The sequence below is a fragment of the Perissodus microlepis genome, chromosome 6, assembly GCF_051167445.1.
Source record: "Perissodus microlepis isolate ML-2025 ecotype Zambia chromosome 6, ASM5116744v1, whole genome shotgun sequence".
NCBI lineage: Eukaryota > Metazoa > Chordata > Actinopteri > Cichliformes > Cichlidae > Perissodus > Perissodus microlepis.
Window position 1 is genome coordinate 3,387,195 of NC_140466.1, and position 27,011 is coordinate 3,414,205.

Genomic DNA, 27,011 nt, shown 5'->3' on the forward strand with positions numbered 1-27,011 from the left:
AAAGGGGGACAAAGAAAATCCAGAGAAAATCAGAAGAAAGGTAACAAGAAGTGAGAGACAAAGAGAGAAGAAGGGAGGCCATGAGACAGCGCATTAAAACGGTAATGGCTCTGATGCTGTGTTTCCATTTATCACCGCCAGTCACTCCTCGCGGCCTCGCAGAGTGAGACCACTCAGATGGGAGGTTGTCATGGGAACCAGGTCTACATGGGAGAAGGGACGGTTTGTGTGTCTGGGAGTGAGCGAGGAGAGCAGAGCTCCGCTGCATGTCTGTGCTGTGTCACATCATGCTGCTGACAACAGCTACTATCAACAGATGGCTGGCTCGTTGCCATCGCATGACGTTGCACATGACGCTTTGAGGCCAAACGCCTGACACGGACGGCAACAAGAGCTTAAGAGTAACACCCTGCTTTTACCAGCACACGCTCAAAAGGGAAAAAGAAGCAGTTCTGGGTGGCAAGAGGACCAATGGTGGGAGGACATGTGAAGTGGGTGTGTTCTTACCTAACCGTGACCTCATCAGTGAACCTGAGCACACGGTGTGTGAGGATGCTACGAGGCAAGGCGCTGCCCCCCTCCTGCCTGTGGGGCGGCTTGCTCTTTAGGCATGCGGGGAGGGTGGAGCTGTGTGCCAGAAACCCCGCCCACAGTGGGTGGGGAAAGACCCGCATGCAAAGAGAGGCAAAGGAAAACAAAAATGACACACACAACTGACAGAAACAAGCCAAATAAGTGCAGGAAGGGGAAACAACATGAAATTAACAAATGAAGTAGAACATTTACATGGCAACATAAAGCAGGGTAGCTTTAATGCATCCTATCCACAGCTTATGTAACAGCTCGATTAAAAGGCTTCCTGCAGCATCATGCCCACGAGATGAGCTACATGCAGTCTGTGACTTCAGAGAGCCGAGTGTAGAGATTGTTCTCTGGTGGATTGGCCCCGCACACATACGTACAGGAAGATTACATGTAACACCAATTACGTAACACAATCTAAAGCTGCAGAGGCGACACGTGGCGAGGAAACCGAGCTGCAGCAGATCTATAGGATGTACGCGCTGTTATCAGAGCAGAACAGACAAAAATGGAGGGAACTGCTCCTACATGAAATGTCCACATAAAACCCATCGTGTCCCCCAAAGACCTTCATGAAGCAAGTCTCACTATTTCCCCCGCACTGGTCACCTAGACATGTCCCCAGTCAACTGTAATGAATCTGCTTAAAGAGCTATACCTTTACTACCATCTTTGCTGTAGTCAGATTGTAAGTGAGGATTTTTGAATGCTTCCCCCCTGTTTTTCAAACTTTTGGGGCTAAGCTACACCAAGTTATACAGAGTGGAATACATTTTAGCTTTTAAATGTTGGAAAGAAACTGAAATAGCATATTTCAAAAAATATATGAGCGTTTACTGTTCTGTGAAAGCAGTCAGAAGCAGGAAAAAGGGAAAGTAAGCAGATACTACATACATACACTCTCTGATTCCATCATCAGCATCTGAAAAATGATGTTACTTCGTGTGTGTTAGCCCATCAGCTGCAAAGCATCCTCAGGTTTCATTTAACCAGCAGTCATCATCAGGGTACTCTGGCAACTTCAACCCAAGCCAAGCTACAGCTGTTCACATCATTCAGGTTTTTTCATGAGACTTGATGGAGACAAACATCAGGTTCCTTTAAATAAGACTAAAACCACTTGTTCTGCTCATTAGTTAAAGTTGGTCACTAGTGGACATTATGCGCTCTGGTGGAGGAATTAACTGTCATAACTGTTAGCAACCCTTCATACTAATACACAACAGGCACCAAGCCCTTGCTAGTACGCGCTTAAATGGCACTGCCCCCAAGTTTAACCTGGTAAGCGGACACTTTGTGAGGCAAACAATGGTTTTGCATAAGATTACTACAAGTTGTGAAAGTTCTTAACATTAAGCAATCTCCATTCTCCACATTTCTACTTTCTTTTGTTTGTAAGCCTCCTAAGAGTCTACAGACAGGCTAACAGCCCATCTCGGCTTCATTTAGCCACAGCACTTTTAAACTAAATGCTAATGCCAGTGCTTACAATGTCAACAGCATGCCAGCGCTCTAATTAGCATGGAGGAAGACAGAAATCGAGTTAAAATGCTATTTAAATGTTCAGTGGTCTGCACTGTTACCTCACAGTAAAAGGGGTCGAACCCAGGACGGGACTTTCTGTGTAGCATTTAAGTGGGTTTTCTTTGGGAGCTTCAGTTTCTCCAGCCATCCAAAAAGTAGACGGATTAATGCTGCCTGTCTTGGTCTAGGACACTCTAGCAAAAGAGTGTTAATCTCAAGAGTTTCCTTCTGGTTAATAAAAGTAACGACAGTAATTAAAAGTTTAGCAAGTTCAGTTTGTTCTCTGTTGATGTTGTGTTAGATTCAGGAAAGCCAAGGGGTCTTAAAAATAAGTTGTTATAAATCATAAATTTGTATATGTATGGGAATCATTTACAGCATTAAAATAACCGCATTGTGCCCTCCAACAGCATCGTAGGGCCAATTACATCATCATCATTAATCAGTAATTTCATTCTTTACGTTCAGCTGGCTGCAGTCCGCCCAAACCATCGAGTAAGGGGAAGTCGCAAATAGCTAAACTGGTGTTACAATCATGCTTTTGTGTCCCTAAATGGATCCTTGGCCCTAAAAGTTTTGGTCACCCGTTGGTCAGCCCAAGCTCTTTTCACACATGAATATCTCCAGACTCAAAGTACTGTTTGGTTCAGGTGAACTGCCCGTGCAAAGTGTGCAGAGTAGGTGAGCTCTGCTGGACCCTCACACGCAGCATTACTAGAAACTGCAATTATTCCAATTGTGTTTCTTTTATGATTTGTAGTTGATGGGCTACACATGTAAGATTAGCAGTGTGCTCATGTAAAAGATTGTGTAATGCAGATGGGAAAGCAACACATCTCACTGAAGCGGCACCATGACAAAGCAACTTGGCACACACTCCGACCACAGCACGCACAATCAGCACAGCAGCCTGGGAGACATATGGGCATTTATTGCATTGAGAGATCACTGCCACGAATAAATGGCCCACCAACTCCACAAATGAGTCTGGGAAAGCTGGACAGGCACAGAGAAGGGTTTGCAGGACTGCCTTTAATGCTAAAAGCTTACCTGTAAATGTCTTTATGGATACCGTTTACTAACAGGGGCATTTTGGGGGGGAGGGTGTTGCTGTATCTACCTATGCTCCTGGTTGTATGAGCGGAGATCATGCACGTAAAGGAAGACAAGAAAAAAGTGGAAAGACAATCCATAACTGCTGTTATGTAGAGAAGACATCCAAGGCAAAAAAAAAAAAACGAAATAAAAGAAATTATTCACAAAGCTTTGCCTTCTTTGAGGTCAGGTGCCGAGCGGGGCTCAAATCCCCTCATACACTGTTATGAGACAGTTGAATTTATGTGTGCTACAACTACTTGTGACACGTTTGTCTTCATGCATGTGCAGAAAAGCAGAAATAACAGACATAACCATAACCAGCATGTTCCTTTTGCATTAAAAAGGCCAACTTTAAGAGTTAAGATGGAGTTGTTAAAGTATAGTGAAAATGGAAATGATGACAGCTACTCTTTTTCTTTTTACCTGTTTGTGTGCAGGCACTCGGCACTCCCGCCCCGGATAGACCTGTGCATCTCCAGGACCTCACTGTCATTGGCATGACGATGGGTGAACAAATGAAAAACAACACAAAAGAAGAGGATGGCAACTCAGACAGGTAAAGTGAAGTTATGAATGACAGAAACCAGGAAATCATAATTCTGAGATTTCAATCAAGTCTCCGTTCAACAGCAGAGAATCCCATATGGAAAAGACTTAGAATAAACCTGTGCATTCACTCCTGTAGTAAATGTTCATGTTTTACATACAACTCTTAAGGAGTGGCATGCAACGCCACTACGGTGTGCACTTTCTATTTTGAGTCCAAAAGTGCATCTGCAAGGAAAAGGGGGCTGTGCACTGTCTATGATGGCTTAACAATAGAAAAGCTCTACATCTTCCACATTCAGTGGCTGCAGTAGGAAGAATAGCCCAAAAAACCTCAAAACACTGACCAACTCCCACTCTGTGGGCAGGTTTCACAGGGGGCGCTGGTGAGATCGTTCAGAATGAATCTGGAGTCTGCAGCTCCGAAATGGAAATTTCCATCATGTTTTTGGTGCAAGGTTGTGCAAACATAAATGCAGTTTTACATTTTATGTGTTTGGACTGTAGTAAAATACGTTTCTGTGAGTCATTATCATCAACAGCAGCAGCACATAGTATGGCAGCCGCCATTGTGACGAGGCACGAAGCACAGCGACCAGCTGCTTCCTCTCCACACGTGACAGTGTGTCATTTCCTTTCAGATGCACTGTTGACACTGTTGATGTATTTGTGGAAACTAAAATAATCTGTGTCTTTGCTTGAATAACAAATTTTTCACTCCTCTCCTGTTCACTGAGGTTCTTTCCTGAACTGCAGCAACTTTTTGCACAGCATTGCTCTGCTCATGCTCTGCATGGTTTGAATACATCGTCAGCACAGCGGCAGAAACAGCAGCATGTTCTTATCAAGCAGGGCTGTCACGTGTTCTGTTAAATTCTCTTTAGCTTAGAAGAGTTTAGTATTACGTGTCGTAAAAGGCTCAACAACGTTTGTTGTTGTTGTATTTTTACAATTTGCCGCGATCAGCGTGAGACTATTCGGTGTACATAAGTGTCTACGTAAACAGCCACACTCGCACACATTTAATGTGCACTTGATTTAATTTCCTACAATTATATTGCATGAAGAAACTACAAAAAAGGCCACTTTTATGAGTAAACAGATTTAAAGATATAAAGGAGACAATAACTGCACTGCTGCAATCTGAAACTGAAGCATCCAGCATCTCAATTCACTCAATTATACAACAACACACTTTGACTTGGGACCACCACAGAAGCCCATTTTTCCTCACAGAGCAAAGTGGTGGAATCTGCCCAAATCCAAATCCTTAATCCTAAATTTGCATCATGTGGGGCAAAAAGAAGAGGAAGGAAAAAAAGAAACTCTCCAAAAACCCAAGTCGTTCATAAACACCTCCACATGCAAGGAAACCCAAGATGCACACGAGGATTCCCAGAAACTGCTTAACAGCAAAAAGACCATCTGACCATGAAAGACACAATCTGGCGACTCAGAAGTAAAATACCAGTGCTGTGCGTGCGATACAACAGGAAGTAAAACTTGAATCAGTGTAAAAACTGAGAAAATAAAGAAATTATTTGTACATAACTCTAACCCAGAACCACGGCACCAGCAGTACACAGGTGTGTTTTAACAGTCGAGTGGACGTACAATATGTGTAAACACAGCTTAGACTTCCTAAGTGTTCCTTTCTGTTGCTCTACATATCTAACAGATCTTTTTAATTAATGCAAAGAAGAACAGAGGTCCAGTATTCTTACAGATGCAAGTGCAGCACATGCCATGTTCTGTGTGAAGGAACCCTAAACTTTAAAATACACATAAAACTTCAACATTTACCACAAGTTCTTTTTCTATTTCTTTTCCATATGGGTAGTTTCACTCTGTTAGTAGTATTAGTAGAAAATAGTTTGGCAAGATCACACTATACACACATATAAACAAAAACAATATTCAACCTTTGAGAAATATATATAATTGTGTCAAAGCCCCAGAAGTTCATGTTTGATGATGGCCAGTTTCACTGTTAGAGAATCAACCATTGATCTGACATATGTCAATCTTTCTTTTTTTACAAGTAAAAAAAGTCAACTAGAAGAGATTTTCACTGCCCCGCCCCTCATCCTGAAGATCCCAGGAGATTCCAACAACAGGTTACCTGTCCTCAGAGTACTCGTAGTCCGAGTCACCTGAGCGTTGGTGCTCCAAGTGGGGCTCGTGGTAATGGGACGGGGAGTGGGAGTGGTGGCGGTTCTGGTGGATCTCATCCAAACTCCTGATGATGAGAAAACATGTCATTTCTATATGTAATGTGTAAATGAGCGCAGTCATTAAAAGAAAGAAAATACGATAAAATTAAAAAACTATAAAGTTGTGACTTTATCATGTTTATTCTCACTTTACTGAGATCTGACTGAAGATTTGATGTAGAGACACGATGAGCAGGGGTAAGAGCTGAGATTGAAACGTTCTAGGTAAATGCTGCCTGCACTGCACAGCAAGATTAATGTGTTGTTCGGGCATGTTGAGCCTAAAGTTAGAGTTTTCAGTACCAGGAAGGTGGATGTCTTTTAACCTGGCTAGATCACCATGGCAACTGCTGTGCTGAACACAAGCTAGAAGAGCGACTAGGGCACATTACAAAGTCAATCAGTCCATTTGTTGGTTATTTATCACCAAAAATTCAATGAGTAAAGATCATTTCACACACAAGTGATTTGTCACTCTTCGTTTGGCTTCGGGACAGTATCAGAGCTGAGCGCACCGAATAGCTAAAAGTTTGAAGTTTCAGAGCTCTGAGATGTCGATTTGTCATTTCAGATGAGCTGCAGCCTGAGCGTGCAAAGGGAAATAAATACATTAACTCACAAATTTACACAGCTAATGATTTTCTGTCAGCTGTGCTCTGTTGTGGTGTTTTTTGGTTTATAGATTTGTTTAGCGTATCAGTTAAGGTCCCTGAGTCTTGGACCCAGAGTTTTGAGTTTGGCATGTTTTGGGGTTTTGTAGTTTTACATTTTTTATTATTTTTGTTGATTATTGTTTTATGCTTTTTAAAAGCAGAAAAAATCTCCAGATCAACCACCCACGAAATGTGACCCATGTTGTGGAGACCCGGCACTCAATCAAACATTTTAGATTTGAACTTCTGCTGCACTGCACTGCGCTGCACTTCTTGTATTTTCATGTCATTTTCTATTATGGTTCATGGTTAAGTCCACGTTGGTAGTCTCGACTTTAATCTGCGGTGCCTAGGTTGTTCTGTTTAGCATCTCTGTTTTGCCCTCTGTGTCTCTCTCTGTGTGTCTGTGTGTATATATGTTGTGTGAGTTCTTGCGTCTTGTTTCCCTTGTTTCATTCTATGTTCCCCCCTCCTGCCTGTCATGTTTATCCATGTTTCCCCAGTCTGCCATGTCTCTCTTGTCTCCCTCTTTGCCTTTCCTCCATTTCTGTGTTATGTTCCTCCGTTTCCTGTTTTATTGTGAAGGTCTCGTGCTTCCATGTTCGGTGTGTCTAGGGCTGTATCCCAATTCAGGGTCTGCAGCCTTAAAGGCTGCATTTTAAGGCCGATTACGTCACAGCGACGCGACGAAGGCTGTCCCAATTCAAAGGCTGCTCGAAATGCGGCCCACAAATGCGTCCTTAATTTCCCTGAATTTTAAGGATGTGGCGGTGTAGACTTCGTGGCCCAACATATCCCAGAATGCATAGCGCGGCGGTGGGTGTGGATAATTTTGCCGAAAAAAACGGCGGATGAGGGGCGCCCGAAGAGTAAACTTTAAGTAAGTACTGAATATTATGTCACTTATTTATGTGCAAATGTTTAATAACGAAGAACATTAAAACATTACTGTTGGCCACGTGTCGGCAAAGTTATGTGACATTAGTGACGTTTGCACCAACTTGGTTTTAAAGCCTTTACTTTAAAATATACGCTGTTCAATAGCTGAGCTTAATCTTACAGAGAATGATCAAAGCTCATGTAGAAAGAAAGAAACAAATGAACAAAAGATTTTCTCCTTCATTTCTGTCAAACAAAGCTGTATGAAACATTTCCAGCTGTTAGTATCATGGTTGCTAGGCAACCTGGGCAGCGCAACGGAGGCTAGACCGTCCCATTTCACAAGCCTCGCACTTCCGGCCTTAGCGGTCTTTGAGTACGCGGCCCTTGAGGATCGTTGAGGCTGCGTACTTTAAGGCTGCAGACCCTGAATTGGGATACAGCCTAGTTCTGCTTCCCCTGTGGCGTCACGTTAATTCATGTCAGCTGTGTTCCCCGTGTGTTTAGGTTTCACTTTTTAGTTTTGTGTCGCTTTTTCTCCCAGTAAATAAAGCTGTATTTTGGAGTTTAAGTCCCGTCTCCGTGAGTCTGCATTCTGGGCCCTGTCCTGCCTGCGTTACACAGTTGTACTATTTACAGTTTTACTGTTAAATCATTTGCTACACACAGCAGCCATGCTCAGGCTGAGCCCTGAGCTTCATTTTGTTTTTTTTAAATCAATTTTTTTCTTAATTTCTGCTTAAATTCAAAAGCAAATAGTGACAATAAAATACTAAATAAACATTTTATATTTTATTATTTTATTTTATGTTGATTTAGTAACTAAAAGAACCAGCACGGAATCTGGTAACGTCACATCTCAGATGGTTTAGTGCAGCGGTCCCCCCATCCCGGGGCCACGGACTGGTACCGGGCCGTGAGAGTTAAGGCTCGTGTGTGAAATTTATGGTTTTCAGGGTTTTTATCGTTATTTTTTTTAATCGTTTTTATCATTAACTCATTAACTTTTATCATTAACACTTTCCCAGGGGTTTTTCCTGTGTGTTATGAATAAATCTTCTTTTATTTGGTACCGGTACTGGTTTTATTTTGTATTTATCTACACCAAATAACACAAACAGTTGGCTAAAAGTGCTTTAGAGAATAAGATCGAGACCCTACAATAACAGAGAGAAAGCACCAACAATCAGACGACACCCTGTGAGCAGTGACAGTAGGAAGGAAAAACTCCCTTTTAACAGGAAGAAACCAACAGAGAGAGGCTCAAAAGAGGGCAGCCATCTGCCGTGACCAGAACAATGCAGCAGCGGACTTGTCGAACAGTAATCCTCGCAGCTGCAGTCCACAAATTAACAAGCAACGTCAAGCTTTTCTTTAGGGTTCCCCCACCTGCCAAATCATCACTCAAAGTTCAGCAGGTAAAACTCCCCGGTGTAACTCACCTTTGCATGGGCACGTGTGCAGGCCGAGACCGAGCTCTGCACGTGTCCTCTCTGTGAGGCGACACCGAGCGCGAGCGGTGCTGGACGGGTCGCTGCTGCTCGGGCACAGCCAACGTGCTGCCCCGCTCTCTCTCCCTGGAGTTACGCTCTGCGCCTGCACCCGCACACAGATCCAGTGTGGACACACAAACACGTGCAAAACAAGCAAAATACATGTTTCAAGATTCACACAGATATAACATACACACAGGAGGGATACAAACACTCACACACATCCAGGCATTAGTTGTGTCCTTAGGTAAAGGTGCACCAGTTGTAATGAGTCAATACTACTCACTACCGTTACAGGTGCCATTCACCTACAGACTGTAAAACATCACATCTGGATGTTTTACAGGCAAATAAGCAGCTTGCAAATGCAGTGTAGCTGGTCATGTGACTGTTTCTGCAAATGTGTCTGTCAGACCTGAGCTCAGCTTGTTTTAATCCCATGAAGTGGCTGATGAGATGACAGATCAGACATTTACAGTTACAAGCCTACAAAGCTATAGTAAGTCACATGATACAGAAAAAAATGCAGTAACAGAGCATTAGCCTCATTTAAAGCTGAGATCGGCAGTAATGTTTGAGTCTTACAGGAAAAAAAAACATCTCCTGTTGTGTGAGAGAAACCTACACTTCTCCACCTCCTCCTGGCTTTGTGATGGGAGACTCTGGCCAATCACAGGTCAAAGAGAAGCCACTCTGATTGGCCCTTCTACAAATTCATGGGAACTTCCCTTTACTAAGTGGCAGATATTCCTGAATTATAAGTGGCTATTCCACCGACAGCAACTACGTACATTGCAAAGCAGCCCAAAAAAGGGACATTTAATGCACTAAAACACATCTCATCTCAGGAGCGAATATTAACCATCACCAGGGAGCAATGACAAACTATATTCAGCACCTCTCATTGCTCCCTGGATTGGCAAGATGCTATGTTAAATTTTCTGTGATGGTCTTGATCTAGTTGGTTGTGGACGTAGCATGGGTGGCCTTCTGGCTGGCTGGAGCATATGTATAGCCTATATATGTTGAAGCTTGTCTGATGGGGTGGAGTTAGGACAGTTATAGGAGAGAGGGGGCTGCAGGACATTTCATTAAGGAGTCAAAAAACAGTGACGCCATCCCTGAACCATTAACTAGGCTGGCAGAAATCCTTGACGTTGCTTCTAACCCTAAGGTAACTTTATATGGAATGGTTGAGTGGCGTGCCAAGACATTGCTCCCAATTTAGTGTGATCTCTTCACCCATTCGTTCATTTTCTTATACCACAGAAGGGTTGGGGCCAGTTCAAGCTAACATAGGGTGAAAGGAGGGGGGTGTATGGCTTATGACCTCTTCACATTTGGGAACATATGACATGCTACGATTTAAAAGTTTCATTAATGGTTAATGACACAGAAAATACTCTTGGCCACCAATGCAAAGATGTAAAACTGCAAACTTTACTTTGATTTAACCGTACGTGGGAATTACTGGAAATAGTATACAGCAATCTGACAAGATTCTGGGACAGGAGTGTAGAGCGCAGAGGCCAGTGGTCACTTTGCTCGTCCTCCTCTGATGGTTGATGAACACCCACTTGTGTTCTGAGGAGACACTGAGACATTGGCTTGGTGTTTTTTGGGGGCGGGGTTTGGTCTTTCTAGACGTCTGCCAACTCTAGCTTTAAATATGAACGACAGGATGTGAAACAGAACTGTGCAAAGTGAAGTGAGGCGAAGGTCTCAATCATGTCTTGTATGGATCATTAAAGGTAGCAGCCAGTTGGGGAGCTTCTAAGAATACACAGGAAGCATCGCTGGTTGGATAAGTACAAAAAAAAAACCAACCTATGCATAAAAACTGACTCTCAAGATGCAGTTAGGTATACACTTGCACTGCAACTAAAATTAACACTTTTTTTGGCCAATGAATGAATAGTTGAGTGAATGAATTCATCACCTGTGTTGCACGATTTAAGCTGTGGCTAAGAATTGTGGGTATTGTAGTACAGAGCTTGTATTTCTGTTATTTGAGGCAAAACAAAATGACAAGGAAAATAAAATAAAATCATAGTAATGTTCAAATAGTATCCTGATCATACTTGTGGCATTTTAATGACTACCAAAAAAATTAAATAAAATTGCATTAATGTCTAAATCAATGCACACTGGAACTGAAGCGAGGGCAGAAACAGGCAGCCAGCAAAGCAGCTGTAGCTAAAATGTCTTCTATTGTCTGTGTTCAGTGTGCCTTCAGTGAAGTAAGGAGCAGGAATAGAAGCATGCAGGATTGCAGGAGACGTAGTGGAATGGCAGTGAACTACTGCAGCTCTGCAGTGCAGCATGCACTCAGTGCGTCGGTGTTTCTAAGACCCAGCAAAAGAGGAGAAAATGCTCATGCAGCCTCACGCAAAAATTCAGAATCTGCACCCCAGTAAGAAATGTGATGATTTGCAAAATACTTTCGGGTGTTTTTGCTGATTCAGCTTGAATTAATTATTTTAATTTAGGTTAAATTTTTAGAAATTTATAGAAGCAGACCCAAAAGGTTTCCACAGGACATGTAGGGAGGATGCACAAGGATGCTCTCTCACGCAGTGCTGGGCACCTACAGGCTACTACGAGGAAATGCTCAATAACCATGACCCCCACCCACCTTTAGTCACTACTATCAAACCATCATCAAACTCTGTATCAATGATGCGATGAGACCCTGCACACATACAAACGCACACGCAAAACACCCACACACAAGACAGGGTAAGGTTGAGAGATTCTCCCACGCTGAGAGGGACACTGGAGAAGGCTCAGAACAGGAAATGTTAGCCACCACGCTCAAACACTGTTGGTTAAAGGACACACAGCCTGCAAATAAATGAACACACATACTCTGTAGTTTCTTGCTGGGGCTGTCTCCATGGACGTGTCTCCGTGGGAGGTATGGAGAGGGCTGTGGCAGAGGTATAGAGGACACGTCATGTGTCTGGAGCTTATACCAGTGAGGAATGTCGTCTAGCAAGGCCGTCTCCAACTCTATGAGGATCTGAGGGGGACAGAAAGGGAGGTGGCACATGAGAAAAATGGAAAGTAGAAATCTTCACACGTGTGAAGACATTTAAAAGAAAATCAGTTTCATCCACTCAGAGAATGAAACTTTAGGCAATCATATTCAGTAAATATACAACAAATTAAATCATATGTTAGGCAGACTTAGCAAATTTTGGGTGATGGGTGTTTCTCACAGTTCCCCCTGTTATTCTCTCTGCAGACCGGTATTTGAGAAACATGTTTGCACCATTTAACTTTTTAAAAACCATTTAAAAACTATAAAAACTGTTTTCACTTTCTTATTGCTTTTAGAGTAACAGTTCTTTTGAAGTTTATATTCTTTTATCTACTGTTTTCTTTAAGTTTGTATTGCTGTTTTGTGACTGCTGTAAGTAAAAAATCCTTTATGGATAAATTATGGTTGCTTGCTATCATCTTCATCTGATGTAATCAGAAGTGTCTTTAATTTAAAACATAGTAAAAATCCCAAGATTTCCAGTTATGGGATATTGGGAAACATTTGGGAGCTGGCAGAATTATTTATGTAATTATATTAACTGGACCTATTGACGTAAATGATCTATACTTGTCTGAATGAAGTCAGTGAGACCAGATATCTCTCATTTCTTCTCCAAAACAGCTCTGGCCTGCTGTTTCGACCATCTATTTATGAGAGGCAGCCAATGAGAGGAAAGTCTACTTAAGAGCCAAGAGAGGACGAACTTAAGAGGGGAGGAGCTAAAACATTGCTTTGAACTGAAGAGCTGGACTGGGAGGCATTACAAGATAAATAACAATTTGATAGCATATTAGCTCATTTTGAATTTGATGGCAGCAAGACAAAAGTTGGGATGAGGGAACAAAAGGCTAGAAATGTGAGGGCAGGAACATTTTGCAACTAATTAGGTTAAATGGTAACAGCTCAGTAACATGACTGGTTATAAATGTGCATCTTATAGAAGTACAGAGGTTCATCATGTCCTTCTGCATTCTCCCTTGTACTCTATCCCCCCCCCACCCCCCCACCCCCCCACCCCCTTCCTCTTTCCCTGCCTGTCCTGTCTTAGGCATTATCATACGATATCACATATAATCTAATAACTGAAATAATACAAACAGATATGAATAAATAAAGAGATAAAAGATTCACATGAACAAGAGAAGCCTATAGAGACCCTATATAACTGTTCACCACAGAGCATTTAGATCACAATCCTGATTCCAAAAGCTGCCAGACAGGACAGGATTTAAAACACGTGCACCACATCCTCTGGACTAAAGAAGAGTTCAAACACTGTCAATGCTCAACAGTATATACACGTTTTAGAGCAATGCATGCTTTCCTCCATGTGACATCTACATTGACATTCAGGGAAGACCTTCCATTTTGCATCTAGATGATGCCAAACTGTATCGATTCCAACAGCATAGATACCGCAGATAGATGTAGTAGAAGAGTTTGTGTAGTGATTAGGCCTACCTGAGGTTCAGACTAACTAAAAACATCTGGAGCATCATGAAACCAAAGGTTCCACAAAGAAGAACCAGGACTGTTAAGCAGCTGGAGTCTTCTATCAGACAATAATGGGACAACATCCCTCTTCCTAAAGTCCAGCAAATCTAGCAACTAGTCTTCTCAGTTGATCTCCACCTTATTTTTTTTAATTTTGAAAATGTAAACAATACGCTATACAAACACAGGCTATTTACCATTTACATATGTTTCTTCTACTAAGGTTAAAATGTGGATTTAGGGAATTTGATGTGTCTATTACAAGTTTTACAGTTCAACCAATAAAATGGCTTTGATTGGACAGTGGCTGTCACGCACCTCGCCCAGGAATTCACTCTCCTCCTCCTGGACTCGAGGCTGGTCCCACACTGTGATCTCCAGCATGCGCTCTCTGAAGTCTCGCCGATGAACGTGGGAATAAATAAAGGTCTGGTTCCACTTGGGCTCAGCGTTCTTTTTCACCGTTTTAGTCCGTCGTTTACTCTTATCACTGGAAGAGAGAAGAAATCATGGATTCATTCAGTGTGCAAGAAGGAGAACAGTATGTTTTTTTTTATTGTTCAAAATAAAAACTATAGATGAAGAAATACCCGTGAGATGCTGAATAAGTAAAAATGAACACAATGAGCTGACCTCCTATCAGGCAGGAAGTACATCTTGACGTAGGGGTTTCGAGGTCGTCCGTCTGGTCGGGGTGGCAGGTCTATGGCTTGAAGGACGTTGACGATCAGCTGATGGCCCACTTTGTCGTACCACAGCTTCACCTGTAACAATGCATAAAGGCAGTTAGCATCCTTTCGAATCTATATCCAGTCAGATGAACCTCATTGTGTTTGTTCCTGATACCCACAGAGAGCTGTCCAGGCAGAACCAGAGGAAGGTCTCTGAGAGTGCTGGGACTAGTAGGGGACATCACGGATATAGATGGACGGTCCATCTTCTGGGACTCAAAGGAGCTGGAGCCTGCTGAGGGATCAACAGAATGAATAATAGGAAAAAACATTAACTGAAAGCACATTTTAAAATTTAAAGCCTGTTAAGCTGGTGATATAAAAACTTACTAGATTCTAGAGGAGGGTGGGAGGACTCTGGGATTCTTGGGATGTCTCTGTAAAAAGCAGAAGAGTCACAGAGTGTATACAAATCTTCCCTTACTATATGTCATTCAGTTGGCATATATCTCTAAACAACAACAGTTTCTAACACAGTAGAAGAAGAAAAAAAAACAGTCAGTCATATTAACAGTGTGGGAAAGACAGCAGGTGGCCAAGGACTGAAGAACAGGTGGAAAAAAGGGGATGTCTTTCTTGGATCTGAAGGATTTCAGGGAAGATACATTGGGAAGGGGCTCCACCCATTTCAGCAATTCTACTTACTGATGTGCTCTATACACTTTTCTCAAGAGGTGTTTGGACATAATTCGGTTCACAGAGCTTTTAGATAAAGGAGACACATCAAAAGTCCATCAGAAGGAAAATCAAAGCCGTGGTACTTTAACAGTGACCAGTACACATTAGTAACAGTAAACTCACCCTATAGGTCTCGAAACAACAATCTCCACTTGAGGCTCAGCCTTGGATTCGAGAATGATGTTGTACACTTCTTTCTTGGTTGCTCCTGGCAACGACTTCCCGTTCCACTGCAACACCTCATCACCTGAAAACAAGATTAATGCTTCTTAAAGTCAAACTGAAAAATCAAATGTCCTCAGTGTGCAGTTAAGTGCAGTGCAACTTTTCTGCTGGGTGCTCCACACAAAAACCCGACGATGATCGGTCAAAGGCTGTATTCAGAAAATGGACATTGTCACCATAACATCACCCTTTGGTAAGAAAAGTCCTTGTGTGAAACTTCACGCTTGTTTGACGCTGGATGACCGAGGGGTGGATCTGATGGAGAAAACGAGGGGCGCTGCATGGTCTTACACTTAAAACTTGTCAATAACACGATTAACCACACCCTGTTTCATCCTCGTTTCTGACTTTAATGGAGAAAATAATTTAATTTAATGTGACTTTAGTGTGGAAACAATTTTATCTCTTCAATCTCCAGACTTAAAATAAGTGGTTGTCCAGCACATTAATGTGACTTATTGCCGCTTGCATCTTTCATGAATTATCATGAAAAGATCCAAGTTGTCAAATTAGACAAAAAAAAAACACTTCTGAGAGTTTTCAGAGACTGGAAGGACTTTTTTGCACTTGATGAGACACATTTCTGTCTTTTTATCTGCCCATTTTTACATGTTTGATTTGGTATGCCAACCCACTATTTAGCCCACCATAAAGGTCACTGCTGCCTGGGTTTTCTTGTTGGCTCCTCCTTTTTTTCCTGACTAAACCCACAGTGACAAAGCATTTTAGGTGAGTTACGATGATTTCCGACCTGTAAATTGAAAACGGAGCTCTCAGAACCTCCTCAAATGTTTTTTCACCCTCAGGAGTGATTTTAACACTATGTTCAAGCATAAATAAGGCCCTGGATTAATACTTTCAGCAGCAGCTGAGTCGCTGGGAGCTGCTGCAATATTATTCTGAATATTAGCTGTCTCTTTCATGGGCTCAAATGTTACATTAACAAGAAGCTGTACAGTCAAAAATTACAGCCAGAAGTAGTCCCGTGACCTCAGCACTCCATACATTACTCCAATATTATTCAAATCATGACACAGATAAGCAAAATGTAGCATGAATGATGACTGCTTTACTGCAGAACTGTACACATTGCCTGTTTATACATTCTGTGCTTCCTTATATATGCTCTAATATCACTTTAATCCCAACAGCTGACTGCGGTTGCTTACTTTTGCCCACATTCCTTTTTTTTTCTTTTTTAAAATGCTTTGAATATTATTTATCATTGCTTGAGTTCAAGTGGCAGCTCACACAGACATTACACCAATAAAAACACCAGGCCACCACAAGCTGCTACAAATGTTTAGCATTTTAGCATTTAACAATTTAAATGACAAGCACACTACTCATGCCTGCAAAGATGACAGGTACATACTGATGTCTCTGCAAAGGTTGATCTCACATGCATTCCTCGATGAAAGCATTACTGTCTGCAGTTCTGCAACTCCTGCAAAGGAACAACATGTTCTATTTTTTGTACCTGCACGTAGGTGTCCCACGACATCTGCCAGACTCCCTTTTTTAACTTTGGTGATGAAGGCCCCAAGTCTCCCTGTCTCCGTCATCTTCCCTCCTACCACCTGCACACAAAGATGAGACAGACATACGATAAGATCAGATGTCACTCCGTCCTCTCCAACACTGCCTGTTGTCTCAGTGAGGACAGATCTTAATGTGAATGAATCCCTGCTTACTTTTAGTCCCAGGAGAGAGCCTGCCTCACGGGGCATGGCTGACCTCTTGCTCAGAGTGATCCGCCCAATCAGGTGGTCACCCTCTTTGGATGGCTGCCACGAAACTGGATGCTAAAGGGACAAAGACATGAGGATGTTTACAAAGCACATTATCAACTGTAAATACTGGTAATTTGGTCATGGGTCCCATGCAACATTAGACTTAATATAAGTGCAGCTATATGTGAGGAAAGGGATCAGGGCAGAGCTTCAGGAACAACCTGACTGGTGAAACTTACATGCCAAACTGCAGGATCTAGAGGATGACAGTCCCAGTCACCTGCAGGGAGAAAGAGTTCGAGAGGGAGGAATTAGTCATTTGTCTAAATGATGTTAAATGTAATTGTGCAGGTTGATTCCAAGCTACAAAAAACTCTTAGAAAGATGACTCAGTGATGCCATTAAAGACTGGGATCTGCTTTAATTCAAACAACATAACTAATGGGTTTATCATCCCATTTCTGTTTTATATGCCAGGGCCTGCCAAAGGCTTTCTTTGAGGTAGGTTTAATTTTAAAAAGCTAAAAATTCCATTTTGCCATCTATAAAAATGTAACTTAATTTACTAAAATGATCTGAAATCTCTTACTTAAAAATACTTTAGACTCCCTGTTGAAGCTCCAAAGCTCTTATATTTTAGTATTTAGTTTCTGTTAGTTATATTTTTTATTGAATTTTTATTACATTTTGATTTATTAGGCTTGCCTTCTCTATGTCATCCTGTATCTTGTCAAGTGTTTCTGTTGGTGATTATCTGCTGAGTTGCTTCCTGTTTTATTTTAACAGTCATCTGTCTTTGGCATCTTGTGATTCGTTTACTTCCTCAGGCATTGTCTTGATTGTCTTCAGTTGTGTCTCATCGCCCTGCTGTGTCAGCTTCCTTAATAATTACCCTCATGACTTGAAATAGAGCTGTTTTCCCTTTTCTTATCGTCTCTTAACGCCGTAGTGATGGTGTGATGAAGGCCTGTGAATGTGTCGGATCTTTCCAGCCAGTTGCTTCACCAGAAGGCAGATCACACAAAACCCTGTTTAACAGCTCATTTTGAACTAGTGACATCTGCTGGTCATTCGATGTGCAGCAGCCCTGCTGTGATAATACATGTGGGCTACACACCAGTGGATCTGTAAACGTAATGATGTATCAACTGTAGAATGCCCGTTTGATGTCCTGTGTAAAATACACGTATACACCTCCACCTAACCATCCTCTCTGAGACTGTTTTGAGAAGACGTGTGCTATCAGTGGGAGATGTCAGATCAAAATGCTCTCTAACTGCTGATATTTTCCGCCTCTTTGTTGGCTCCATAATCTCGTTGCAGACTGCTGATGATCATCAGAATCACCTCAGACCACAAAAAAATTTTCAACCGCTCAAATCCGGTTCAAATGACATGAGGCAGTCACGTCATTTCAGAGAAAGGGTTCCTTGTTTATCTTTGGTCATGTGGTTTCTGAAGAAAACAATACAGGTGTTGGGACGGGCTTTATTTGGGCACGCCCCCTTTCCTTGACACAGGCCTCGGGGCTTAAGCATCAGACGAAACATCAAAATTATTTAGCCTGTGATCATTCCCTGTGTGCGTCCTCCCTTTGAGTCCATGTGGATTTAGTTTTGCTTTACTCTCCCATGTGTTTGTTGGACTTTGCAAACAGCTACAACAGCCTGTCTTTTGGATCTGTGTTTGGGTCCTTGGGACCTGCTACTGTGACTAAACTGTGCTCAGATGTTGTCTATTGTGGTTGTCGATTTAAAAAGGGAGGAGCTAAAACCCTGTGTTCCAACAGAGGATGACCTAAGTAGCTGCACCACACCCCAGTATAAGATAAATAAGGATTATTCTGAACCATGAATAATGCAAAGCTACTCTAGATTTTAAGAATACAAATATGGAGCTGGAAATGGGCAGCACAGTTTAGTGTGTGTCCTTTAACTTACATGTAGGATTAAAGTAATGTCTTTCAGCAGTAACGGCTAAAAACATTCATAATCAAACTATTATCATTACTCTCCAACTTGGCCTGTCCAAGACTGGCTAAGTTGAACAGAGAAACAAGAGACTGTCCGTGTATCCCAGCACTCATTAACACTGACAGATGGTCGGATCAAGTAGGAAAGCTAACTGGCTCTACATCAAGACAGAGGAGCCTGGGAGATTTGCAGTCATTGTTTTAAAGCAGGAGTAAAACAACAGCAAGAAAACATCTGATGGCGATTTTAAAATCCTTTGAGTAACTTCAGTTTGAGGTACGTGGGCAGGCAGAATAATTCACGTGATGTTTTTTTGGCAAAATGCCTGCAGGGAGGGAGAGAAAAGAACTTTTTGGTGGAAAGAGTAGAAACCAAATGAAGCCTATACAATCATGGTTGATGGAGAAATCAGGAAAAAAAAGTCTGAATGACTTGAGCAACTTTAGTGATGCTAACTGGAACACTCGAGAGGATAAATCCTGATGCCACCGTTTAGTGGATGAGCAAGCTGGGCAGATAGCTCTTTATTAACAGCTCTTTGTAGGTATCATTGTTTAAGACAAACAGCATGTAAGTGAAAGAGGCTCCGCTCAACTGAAGATTGACCAAGTCCCTCTTACTGTCCTGAAGGCAGTCCTGGCTTACTCTCATTGGTAACTGACTGATATGGAAAAATCATCTGTTTAAGAGGAGCACGTGAGCATCCACGCTATCACCTGACCCTTCTTCAGCAGCTGTCTCCCTAGTCCTTCCAATCCACATCAGCGTTCTTTGTTATTTGTCTGTTTTAGTTTCCTGTTGTGTGGACTTTCACATTGTCATTTTCTCTGAGCCAGTTAGAGAAAACATATCAGCCTCAAAGCCACAGCATCCTATACTTTACTGGGCCTTCATGCAGCCACTGTCTGAAAAAAGCTTTTAGCTCTTCTGTCTTTGAGGCAGCTTTATGCCCGGGTGTCACGTCTATACTCACAGACAGAGCTGTGTGGCTGAGATGAGCATATTAAGGATCATCATACAGCCAATAACTGATATAACTCTCTGAAACCTGAGCGTTTGGCTCATAGGGCTTGACCACACATAAAAGGTTTAATACCAGCAATGCTGTGGTAATTTGTTAATAGAGTGCTTCAACATCAGAGTTGAATTGAATTTTATTATCATCATATTTATACTTGGATCCTAATGGTGATACACAAACCCATCTTATCTTTTTTATCACTTTTTGCAAAACTTTAACAAATGTTTCATTCATTATATTTTTGCATAAGTAAAATAACAGAATGTCACCTGAGCTTTTGAGGGCTCAAATATGGCTTTAAACTACACCATATGACTTAGTAACTGTGTATATATGACAGAAAATAAGGAGAAACATATTAGAGCCAGGGTGGCACAGTGGTGGTACAGCACGGTCACTTAACTGGAAGAATGCTCTTCAATCAAACCTGCTGCTCAGCCTTTTTGCATCATTTGCTTTTAAGTTCTCTTGACATGCATGTTAGACTAACAATCTTCCCATCATTGACCAAATATTCCATCAATTCATATTTTCATATTATACGGTAAAAAAATGTATGCTAAGGAGGGATATATATATATATATGTACACAAAATAGTGGCCATGTGTTGGATGAACAATGAACAATGAAGAAAATGAATGGATGGACCCACTTCAATAACTTGTGGTAATTCTGGGTCAGTTCAGTGCGTTTCCGTAAAAATTTAGTTACATTTTTTTAATATATCTCCAGATCACAAGAGTTACCACTATATATTGTAAGGTAAAGGACATACAATAATAATAATAAAATAATTCCGCTCAACCTAAATGACTAAACTAAACGTATAATATATATATATAGAAAGAGAGTGAGAGAGAGAGAGACACACACAGTAAGACAAGAGCCCTGGACTGGGAACGTGTCGGTTTTATCGAAATGACTGGTGATTCCAGTCATGTGAGATTTAGAGGAACATTCAAAGGAGACCTCCACTGAAAAAAGTTTACGCACAGGGGTTAATCTATGTCTTGGAAGCAGAGCCTTCGTGCTTCCGTGATAATGCTTCTAAATAGCTGACCAATAAGTGCCTTCAAGAGGAGCTTCAAGATGAGTGCTGATTGGTGGGATTTGATACGGTCTGTAGAACTTTTTAGTTACCTCTCAGATCCATGTAATGACACCTAATTTCTTAAACCAAAAAGATCTCTGACCATGTCTAATTTAAGATGACACCAGCATTAATCTGACAATGCAATGCCTTCCATCGCACAACGCATGCTACATATTATCCTGTGACTTTTTCTTATTGCCAGAGATGATGAGAGTAAAAGGATACATCCTGTTTTGAGGCCCAGCTAGCTAAAGAGTGTTTAAAACAGCTAATAATCCCAATCCACACCATCTACCCATTACCAGTCCCTGAGTTATAGTAAGCTGGATTAAAACATCTGGAACACCATCCTTCTGGGACTGACCAGTGAGAGATAAGCTGATGCAGTAACTCTGTCTCCTGAACCCAAACACTCTTGCGTGGGTTATTTTAGCACAGCCCTTGATTTCTGTTAGTGCGGGGAAATCCATAAGTGCCAAGAAGATAGCAGAAATTTTGTAGCGTGCAACTGCAACCAGGCTTGAATTTAGTCGGTGGTACATGGTTGGCTGTTGCAGCTGGCTGTTAGCAAAGCATTACATAGCCAGCGAGCCACTGACCTAATTCCACAAATCTGCTGGCCTAAATCACAGGGACTCTCCAAATAAATGAGAGCTGTCCTGAGAGCAGCAGGGTTTAGCCACAGCACAGAGGTGTAGATGACACACAGGGATAGTAATGCACTGCATGCTGGGTGGGCACTTTATCCTATCGGTTATCATATAGTTTCACAGTCCAAAACTAGAAAGTGTTGGTTTTAGAGTAATCTTGGGGGTCAAAATATATCGGGCTTTTCTCACATTGTTTGTAATTCCACTACCAATGCAGAATGCAGTGGAAAATATATCTATGAAGTGTGAGATTATGTTTTTATTTTACCTTATATCTGATCAACAGTGGTTAAAAACTGTGGCAGATCTCTTGTCCGGTCTATTGATCTGTCTGTCTCCCAGAGTATTAGCAGCAGATCAGATTTCAATTAGTCATCAGATCTGCTGTGACTCTAATCTTGCTCAGAGCACGCCGGGCGCACAGTGTCGGCATGGTTCTTGACAATGATGAGAATACAGGAGAGACCACATTAAAGTCCCGTGTGTTTCATTCACACAGAATGAGGATTACATGAGGAAACAAAGTATGAACGTGTGGTCTAGATAAGACCAGCCAGAGATCATTAGCAAAATATAATGAGAAGACTCGTGAGTGAAAAAGAAGCTTCAACCAGTAAGGAAAAGTTTCTAATGTACAGAAATGGATGGTGGCTAACGGTGTAAGGAGAGGTTCAGCTTAGTAAGCACATCTGTCTGACTGACCTTTCTCGCTGACACTTTCCATGTCCACGTCCTCACAGCTGGTGTACTCGGGCGTGGAGCCGCCCTCCTCCTCTGAGCTGCTGATGGACATCTGCCTCTTGTTGACTCCGCGCTTGCCCTTGTATGACTGTGGAGGGGGTGGCCGCAAAGACTCCGACTGGTCCGAGCCCTGAGAGTCCTTCCTCAGCAGGTTATCCACCCCACCCTTCTCTCTTGATGTCCGCGTTCCGTCTTGGGGTCCATGCTCCAGGCGACTGTTGTTTGGACCCCAGTCTGAAGGCACAGGTCCCCCGAGTTGGGACCCTGATCTTCCCCCTCCACTGGCAGGGGGAGCCCCACCTACAACCCCCACGGTCCTATCTGCAGAGTAGGCCCTGTGATTCTCCATGAGGGCCTTGCGGTCTCCTTCCCCACCTCCACCCCTCCTGGCAAGACGGTTTTCCGGCACCTCTCCTGTGCTGCCTCCACCCCCACCTCCCCCACCCCCTTCACCAGGCCCCAGTCCGACCTCATTTATCGCAAGATCACTGTGTCGTCGCTCATGCCGCACCTTCGACACCTTGGCGTGCATGCGCATCTCCTGCTCCTCCTTCTGTGGTTTGACTGGGTATCTTGCCAAGTTGGGGTCACTGCGATAGCGGTTCTGGAACTCCTCCTCGCGCCGCTGCCGTTCCCTCTTCTCCTCATCCTCTGGACGCCTGCGGTGTGTTTCTGAACGACCCAGGTTTTCATCCCCGTCCTCGTAGTCCTGAGAGTGGATCTTTTCCAGCCGCCTTCCATCTCCTAACCTTCTCTCTCCTCTGTCTCCGGGACCCACCCGCTCGTCCAGAGATGACTGTGAATGCAACTTGTCTGCTGGTCTCCGGGCAGAACCACGTCCCATGCCTCCCTTACCGTTTTGCTCATGGAAAGAAACTGGCCTTTTCCTAAATGAGAAAAGAAATTAGGTTATTTTATAAAAGCAAATACAAACACAGGAGCATTCTTTGCATGCTTTTTGACAGAAATATTTTGTGCTTTTTATATATTCTTTCTTTTTTTATTTTCAAAATCTTCTTAGTTCAGTCACGAAGGGCTATCAACAGATTAAAAAACTACTAACCAGGATGAGACAGCTATGAATTCTTACCTAACACACCCAAAGAATTAAAACAAAGGGATTGAGTCAAAGACCTCTCAAGACCTGCCTGTGACCTACCTTCTTCTCTGGTTAAGCTACTGCAGACTCAGAGCTACATAGCGGATTAAAAAACACAACAAGGGCTTCAGCAAATTAATATACCATGAAAACTGAATCCTGCAGTACTGCTAGCTTTCACCAATTCCTATGTTAAAAATGAAAAGAGGCAAAGGTTGTAAATAAAGAGGAATCTCACTTTTCTCTTGGGGGTTCACTTTGAGAGCGAGAGCCAGGCATGGTGTCAGCGCCCTTGAGAGCAGTGACACCGCCGGGCGGATGTGTCCCGTCTGGTGGCCCTGTGTTGGCGTTGGTGCTGGACGGTGGGGCTTGGGACCTGGAGCGGAGTAGCTTCCTGTCCCGTTGGGCCTCACCTCCCGTGGCTGGATTGTTTAAAGAGGTGCCCAGGCTCCCGGGCCGCACCCCTGACCCCGAAAACCATTCTCCTGATTTGGTGAGAATCTCCTGTTGCTTACGGCACTGGTTGCATACCCACATTACCTGGAAAGGTCGAAAGGAAAGAAGATTTTGGCAAACTCATTTCAAGTCACCTCTGAACATCCACCAGGTCACCAGCAACACATCTGGGCTTAGCACTGAATTGTTTAACATGCTTAAAAGGTACATTTTCAGAAACTTTCTTTGCATCTAACTTTCCATAATTCCATAAAAATAAGTGGATTCTAACTTTATCCAAACCCTACCCCTAACTCCAGATGGGTTGTGGGTGACCTGCTTGATGTCAGGAGGCCAAATCTGCAGCATTAAAACATCTGTACAACGCAGGTGAACTTTAATGTGCTTTTAGTTTAGCACCATAACTTTACTGGAGCAGAATCAGTTTTTCATAGACATTAAGAGTCTTGCTTGTGTATCAACAAACACCCAACTCTAATATAAAAAATGCCAGTCCCATACTTGTTTCTTTCCATCCTTTGCAAAAAGAAATAAAATATTAAAGAGCACAAAGAGCACCATGATGTGATAAACTCTGCTGTTTGATCTATTTTCTGTAAACACAGCTTGTTGGAGGCTGTGGTCAGACGGTCCCGTAAGAGATCATGCTTTCCTCTAAAACAGCTCTAATTTTATTGATAATATTTTTATGATTTGAATTTAGGAGCATGACCGTGTTTCAGGTCATACCTCAGTTTGCTGATTAATTTAAAAGCAAGAACTGAAAGGGAAAAACAAAACAAAACAAAACAAAAAACAGACTAGCGGGCTTCAGCGGCTCCACGTGGACATCATGATCTCATCTACAGAACTGTTACACCTTCATGGGTACTGCAGCGTTCTTCTTTATTAAGATGCATATTTTTCTGGATTGAAGAAGATGATATAACAAAAGATCTAATATAGGAGTTATAAGGCCAGACAATAATAGAGATACAGAGCACATAGAACTGTGATTTCTAACTGTGTCACATGAAAGTTCAAACATTTTTGCTCCATGAGGCCATCATTCTTACAACTGTTAAAGCCAGCTACAAATTAAGAGTGACGATTACACCGATTTAAGATAAAAATGATTAAATCCCAGTCTCTATCGTCTAAATCAAACCCACAGACAACATCGAATACTCACATGTAGCCATGGCTACAGAATATCACCTCACTTCAACAGCACGAAAAAAAACAGGATTTATCTCCCTCCGTATTTATAATCCCGCCGGTTTATTTTGCAGAGAATAAATCCACCGCAGAGAGGAAACACAGTGGTCCTTTGTATTACGTCGCAGAGCCTTGGCACAAAGTGAAAACAAAACACCTCTGGGACCTTTGGAAAGCCCCAAAATGTTACCCCTCCTTGACAGGCAGTGAGGTGCGCTGTTAGCAGTCAGTTTAGCAGTTAGCTCTCAGTGAGCCAAAGCACATTCATCATGGCCTGATTGAATCCTAGTTGGCGCATGTCCAGACTAATCTAAAGTAAATCAGCTGCCCGCACGGCCCACAGCTGTCGGGCAGCCGCCCAGCAACACACTACAGTCTCTTTTTCTCTGTGTCTTTCTCCACCTCAGCGGAGGGGCATCAGATTAGCAGTGGCCAGTAATCCCTTCATCCTTATACAACTCATCATCAGCTGACAATGCCAGCTCACAATTCATAGCTTTTACCCTATAGTGCACCATGCCTCCCCTCCTTAATGTGCATGATGTGTAACATTTAACCCAACAAACATCTGCCAAATGGCCAAATCTTATTATTTTGATACCAAATGTTAAACCAACTTTTAATTGTGATGGCACTGTGGCAACCTTTCTTCAGATCACCTACATCCCAGCTTTTTTTGGTAAGGCGCCAACTGTAATCTTTACTTTCTTCAACCAGAAATGAGCTGAAGTGCTTAAACTTACTCTGCACATGCCGGGTAAGATTGTCCCCGTCTGGGGAGCTGGATCATTTCACTGTGTTAGAAGTTTTGAACAAAAGTTAAACAAAACAACGGATGGTTTCTAAAAAATCCGATGCCAACCTGCAGGATTGTTCTGGTACATGTTTAGGTCTCTGAATAGAAACATCAGTGACTTCATCAAAAAATGCAAAAACAATGTTGGTCCATCTTAAAAAAATAAAAACCAAAAGCCATGGATGTGTCAGGATCTGAATGAGTGGATCTGGTATTTTCACATTGCCGTCCTGTTTGTCTGGGCGCAGCCCTGGTTCCTCACCTGCCCTACTCACCAGCGAGGCTATATTTAAGACCAGCGCAGCCATCTATTCTCCGGCCAGTTCGTCAGCTACCTCATGGTGGTAACCAGGCCTCATTGTTTCTTGTTTTTGTGTTCATGCTCTGTAATTTCCTTGTGTCTCCAATTTCCTTGTCAAGTCCCCGCTTCACTCTCCTGCAGCTCAATTACCTGGACCCTGGTCTCCTTGAAGAGTCTCCACACCTCGCCTTGGTTCCTTGGTATTCCCAATTTCTACCAACATTTCATTCTGAATTACAGCCAGGTAACCGCACCGCTAACTCACCTCACCTCCACCTTTTGTTAAGCTAAAACAGTTGTTCACCTTTGCGCCCATTTCAGTCTACCCTGACACCTCACAGCCATTCAGTAAAGCGGTAGATCAGATTCTAGAGTTGGGGGTCATACTGTCAACATTCGGGGCCCCAAGGTAAGCTCCAACCCTGTGCCTTCTTGCATTGCCTTACTCCTACGATGTGAAATTATAATGTGGGTGACCAGGAGCTGTTAGCAGTCAATTGGCCCTAGAAGAATGGCGGGACCTGCTTGAAGGAACTGAGCAACCTTTCACTGTTTGGACAGACCACAGAAATGTAACCTATCTAAGAACTGCTAAAAGACTTAACATCTGCCAAGCCCGTTAGTCTCTGCTCTTTGGTCACTTTAACTTCTCAGTCTCATATTGTCCAGGTTCCAGGAATATCAAGCCTAATGCCTTGTCCTGCCAGTTCCCCCTGTTGGGGAAACCTGCAGTCAGCTGAGACTGAAGAAGTCACTTGGATGAGTGACGAAACGTTTCTCCCACTTAA

General features: G+C 42.6%; 1 protein-coding gene across 19 annotated transcripts in view; it reads right to left on the reverse strand.

Annotated features, from left to right (window-relative positions):
- rims1b (regulating synaptic membrane exocytosis 1b) overlaps positions 1 to 27,011 on the reverse strand; it is an 87,564-nt gene that overhangs the window by 23,902 nt on the left and 36,651 nt on the right. For 10 of the 19 annotated variants that reach the window (XM_084930201.1, XM_084930196.1, XM_084930198.1 and 7 more), the window contains 15 exons: positions 23,712 to 24,013; positions 22,336 to 23,261; positions 17,135 to 17,175; positions 16,857 to 16,967; positions 16,643 to 16,742; positions 15,061 to 15,184; positions 14,590 to 14,636; positions 14,379 to 14,503; positions 14,162 to 14,292; positions 13,847 to 14,018; positions 11,857 to 12,010; positions 11,624 to 11,680; positions 8,938 to 9,091; positions 5,873 to 5,989; positions 3,628 to 3,690 (listed from right to left, as the gene is read on the reverse strand). In XM_084930201.1, the coding sequence (XP_084786327.1) occupies positions 3,628 to 3,690; positions 5,873 to 5,989; positions 8,938 to 9,091; positions 11,624 to 11,680; positions 11,857 to 12,010; positions 13,847 to 14,018; positions 14,162 to 14,292; positions 14,379 to 14,503; positions 14,590 to 14,636; positions 15,061 to 15,184; positions 16,643 to 16,742; positions 16,857 to 16,967; positions 17,135 to 17,175; positions 22,336 to 23,261; positions 23,712 to 24,013 (2,624 nt within the window). Of the gene's footprint in view, positions 1 to 507; positions 628 to 3,156; positions 3,235 to 3,627; positions 3,691 to 5,872; positions 5,990 to 8,937; positions 9,092 to 11,623; positions 11,681 to 11,856; positions 12,011 to 13,846; positions 14,019 to 14,161; positions 14,293 to 14,378; positions 14,504 to 14,589; positions 14,637 to 15,060; positions 15,185 to 16,642; positions 16,743 to 16,856; positions 16,968 to 17,134; positions 17,176 to 22,335; positions 23,262 to 23,711; positions 24,014 to 25,100; positions 25,902 to 27,011 lie in introns of those variants that run through there. The other 9 variants (XM_084930203.1, XM_084930212.1, XM_084930209.1 and 6 more) reach the window with 7 other exon arrangements.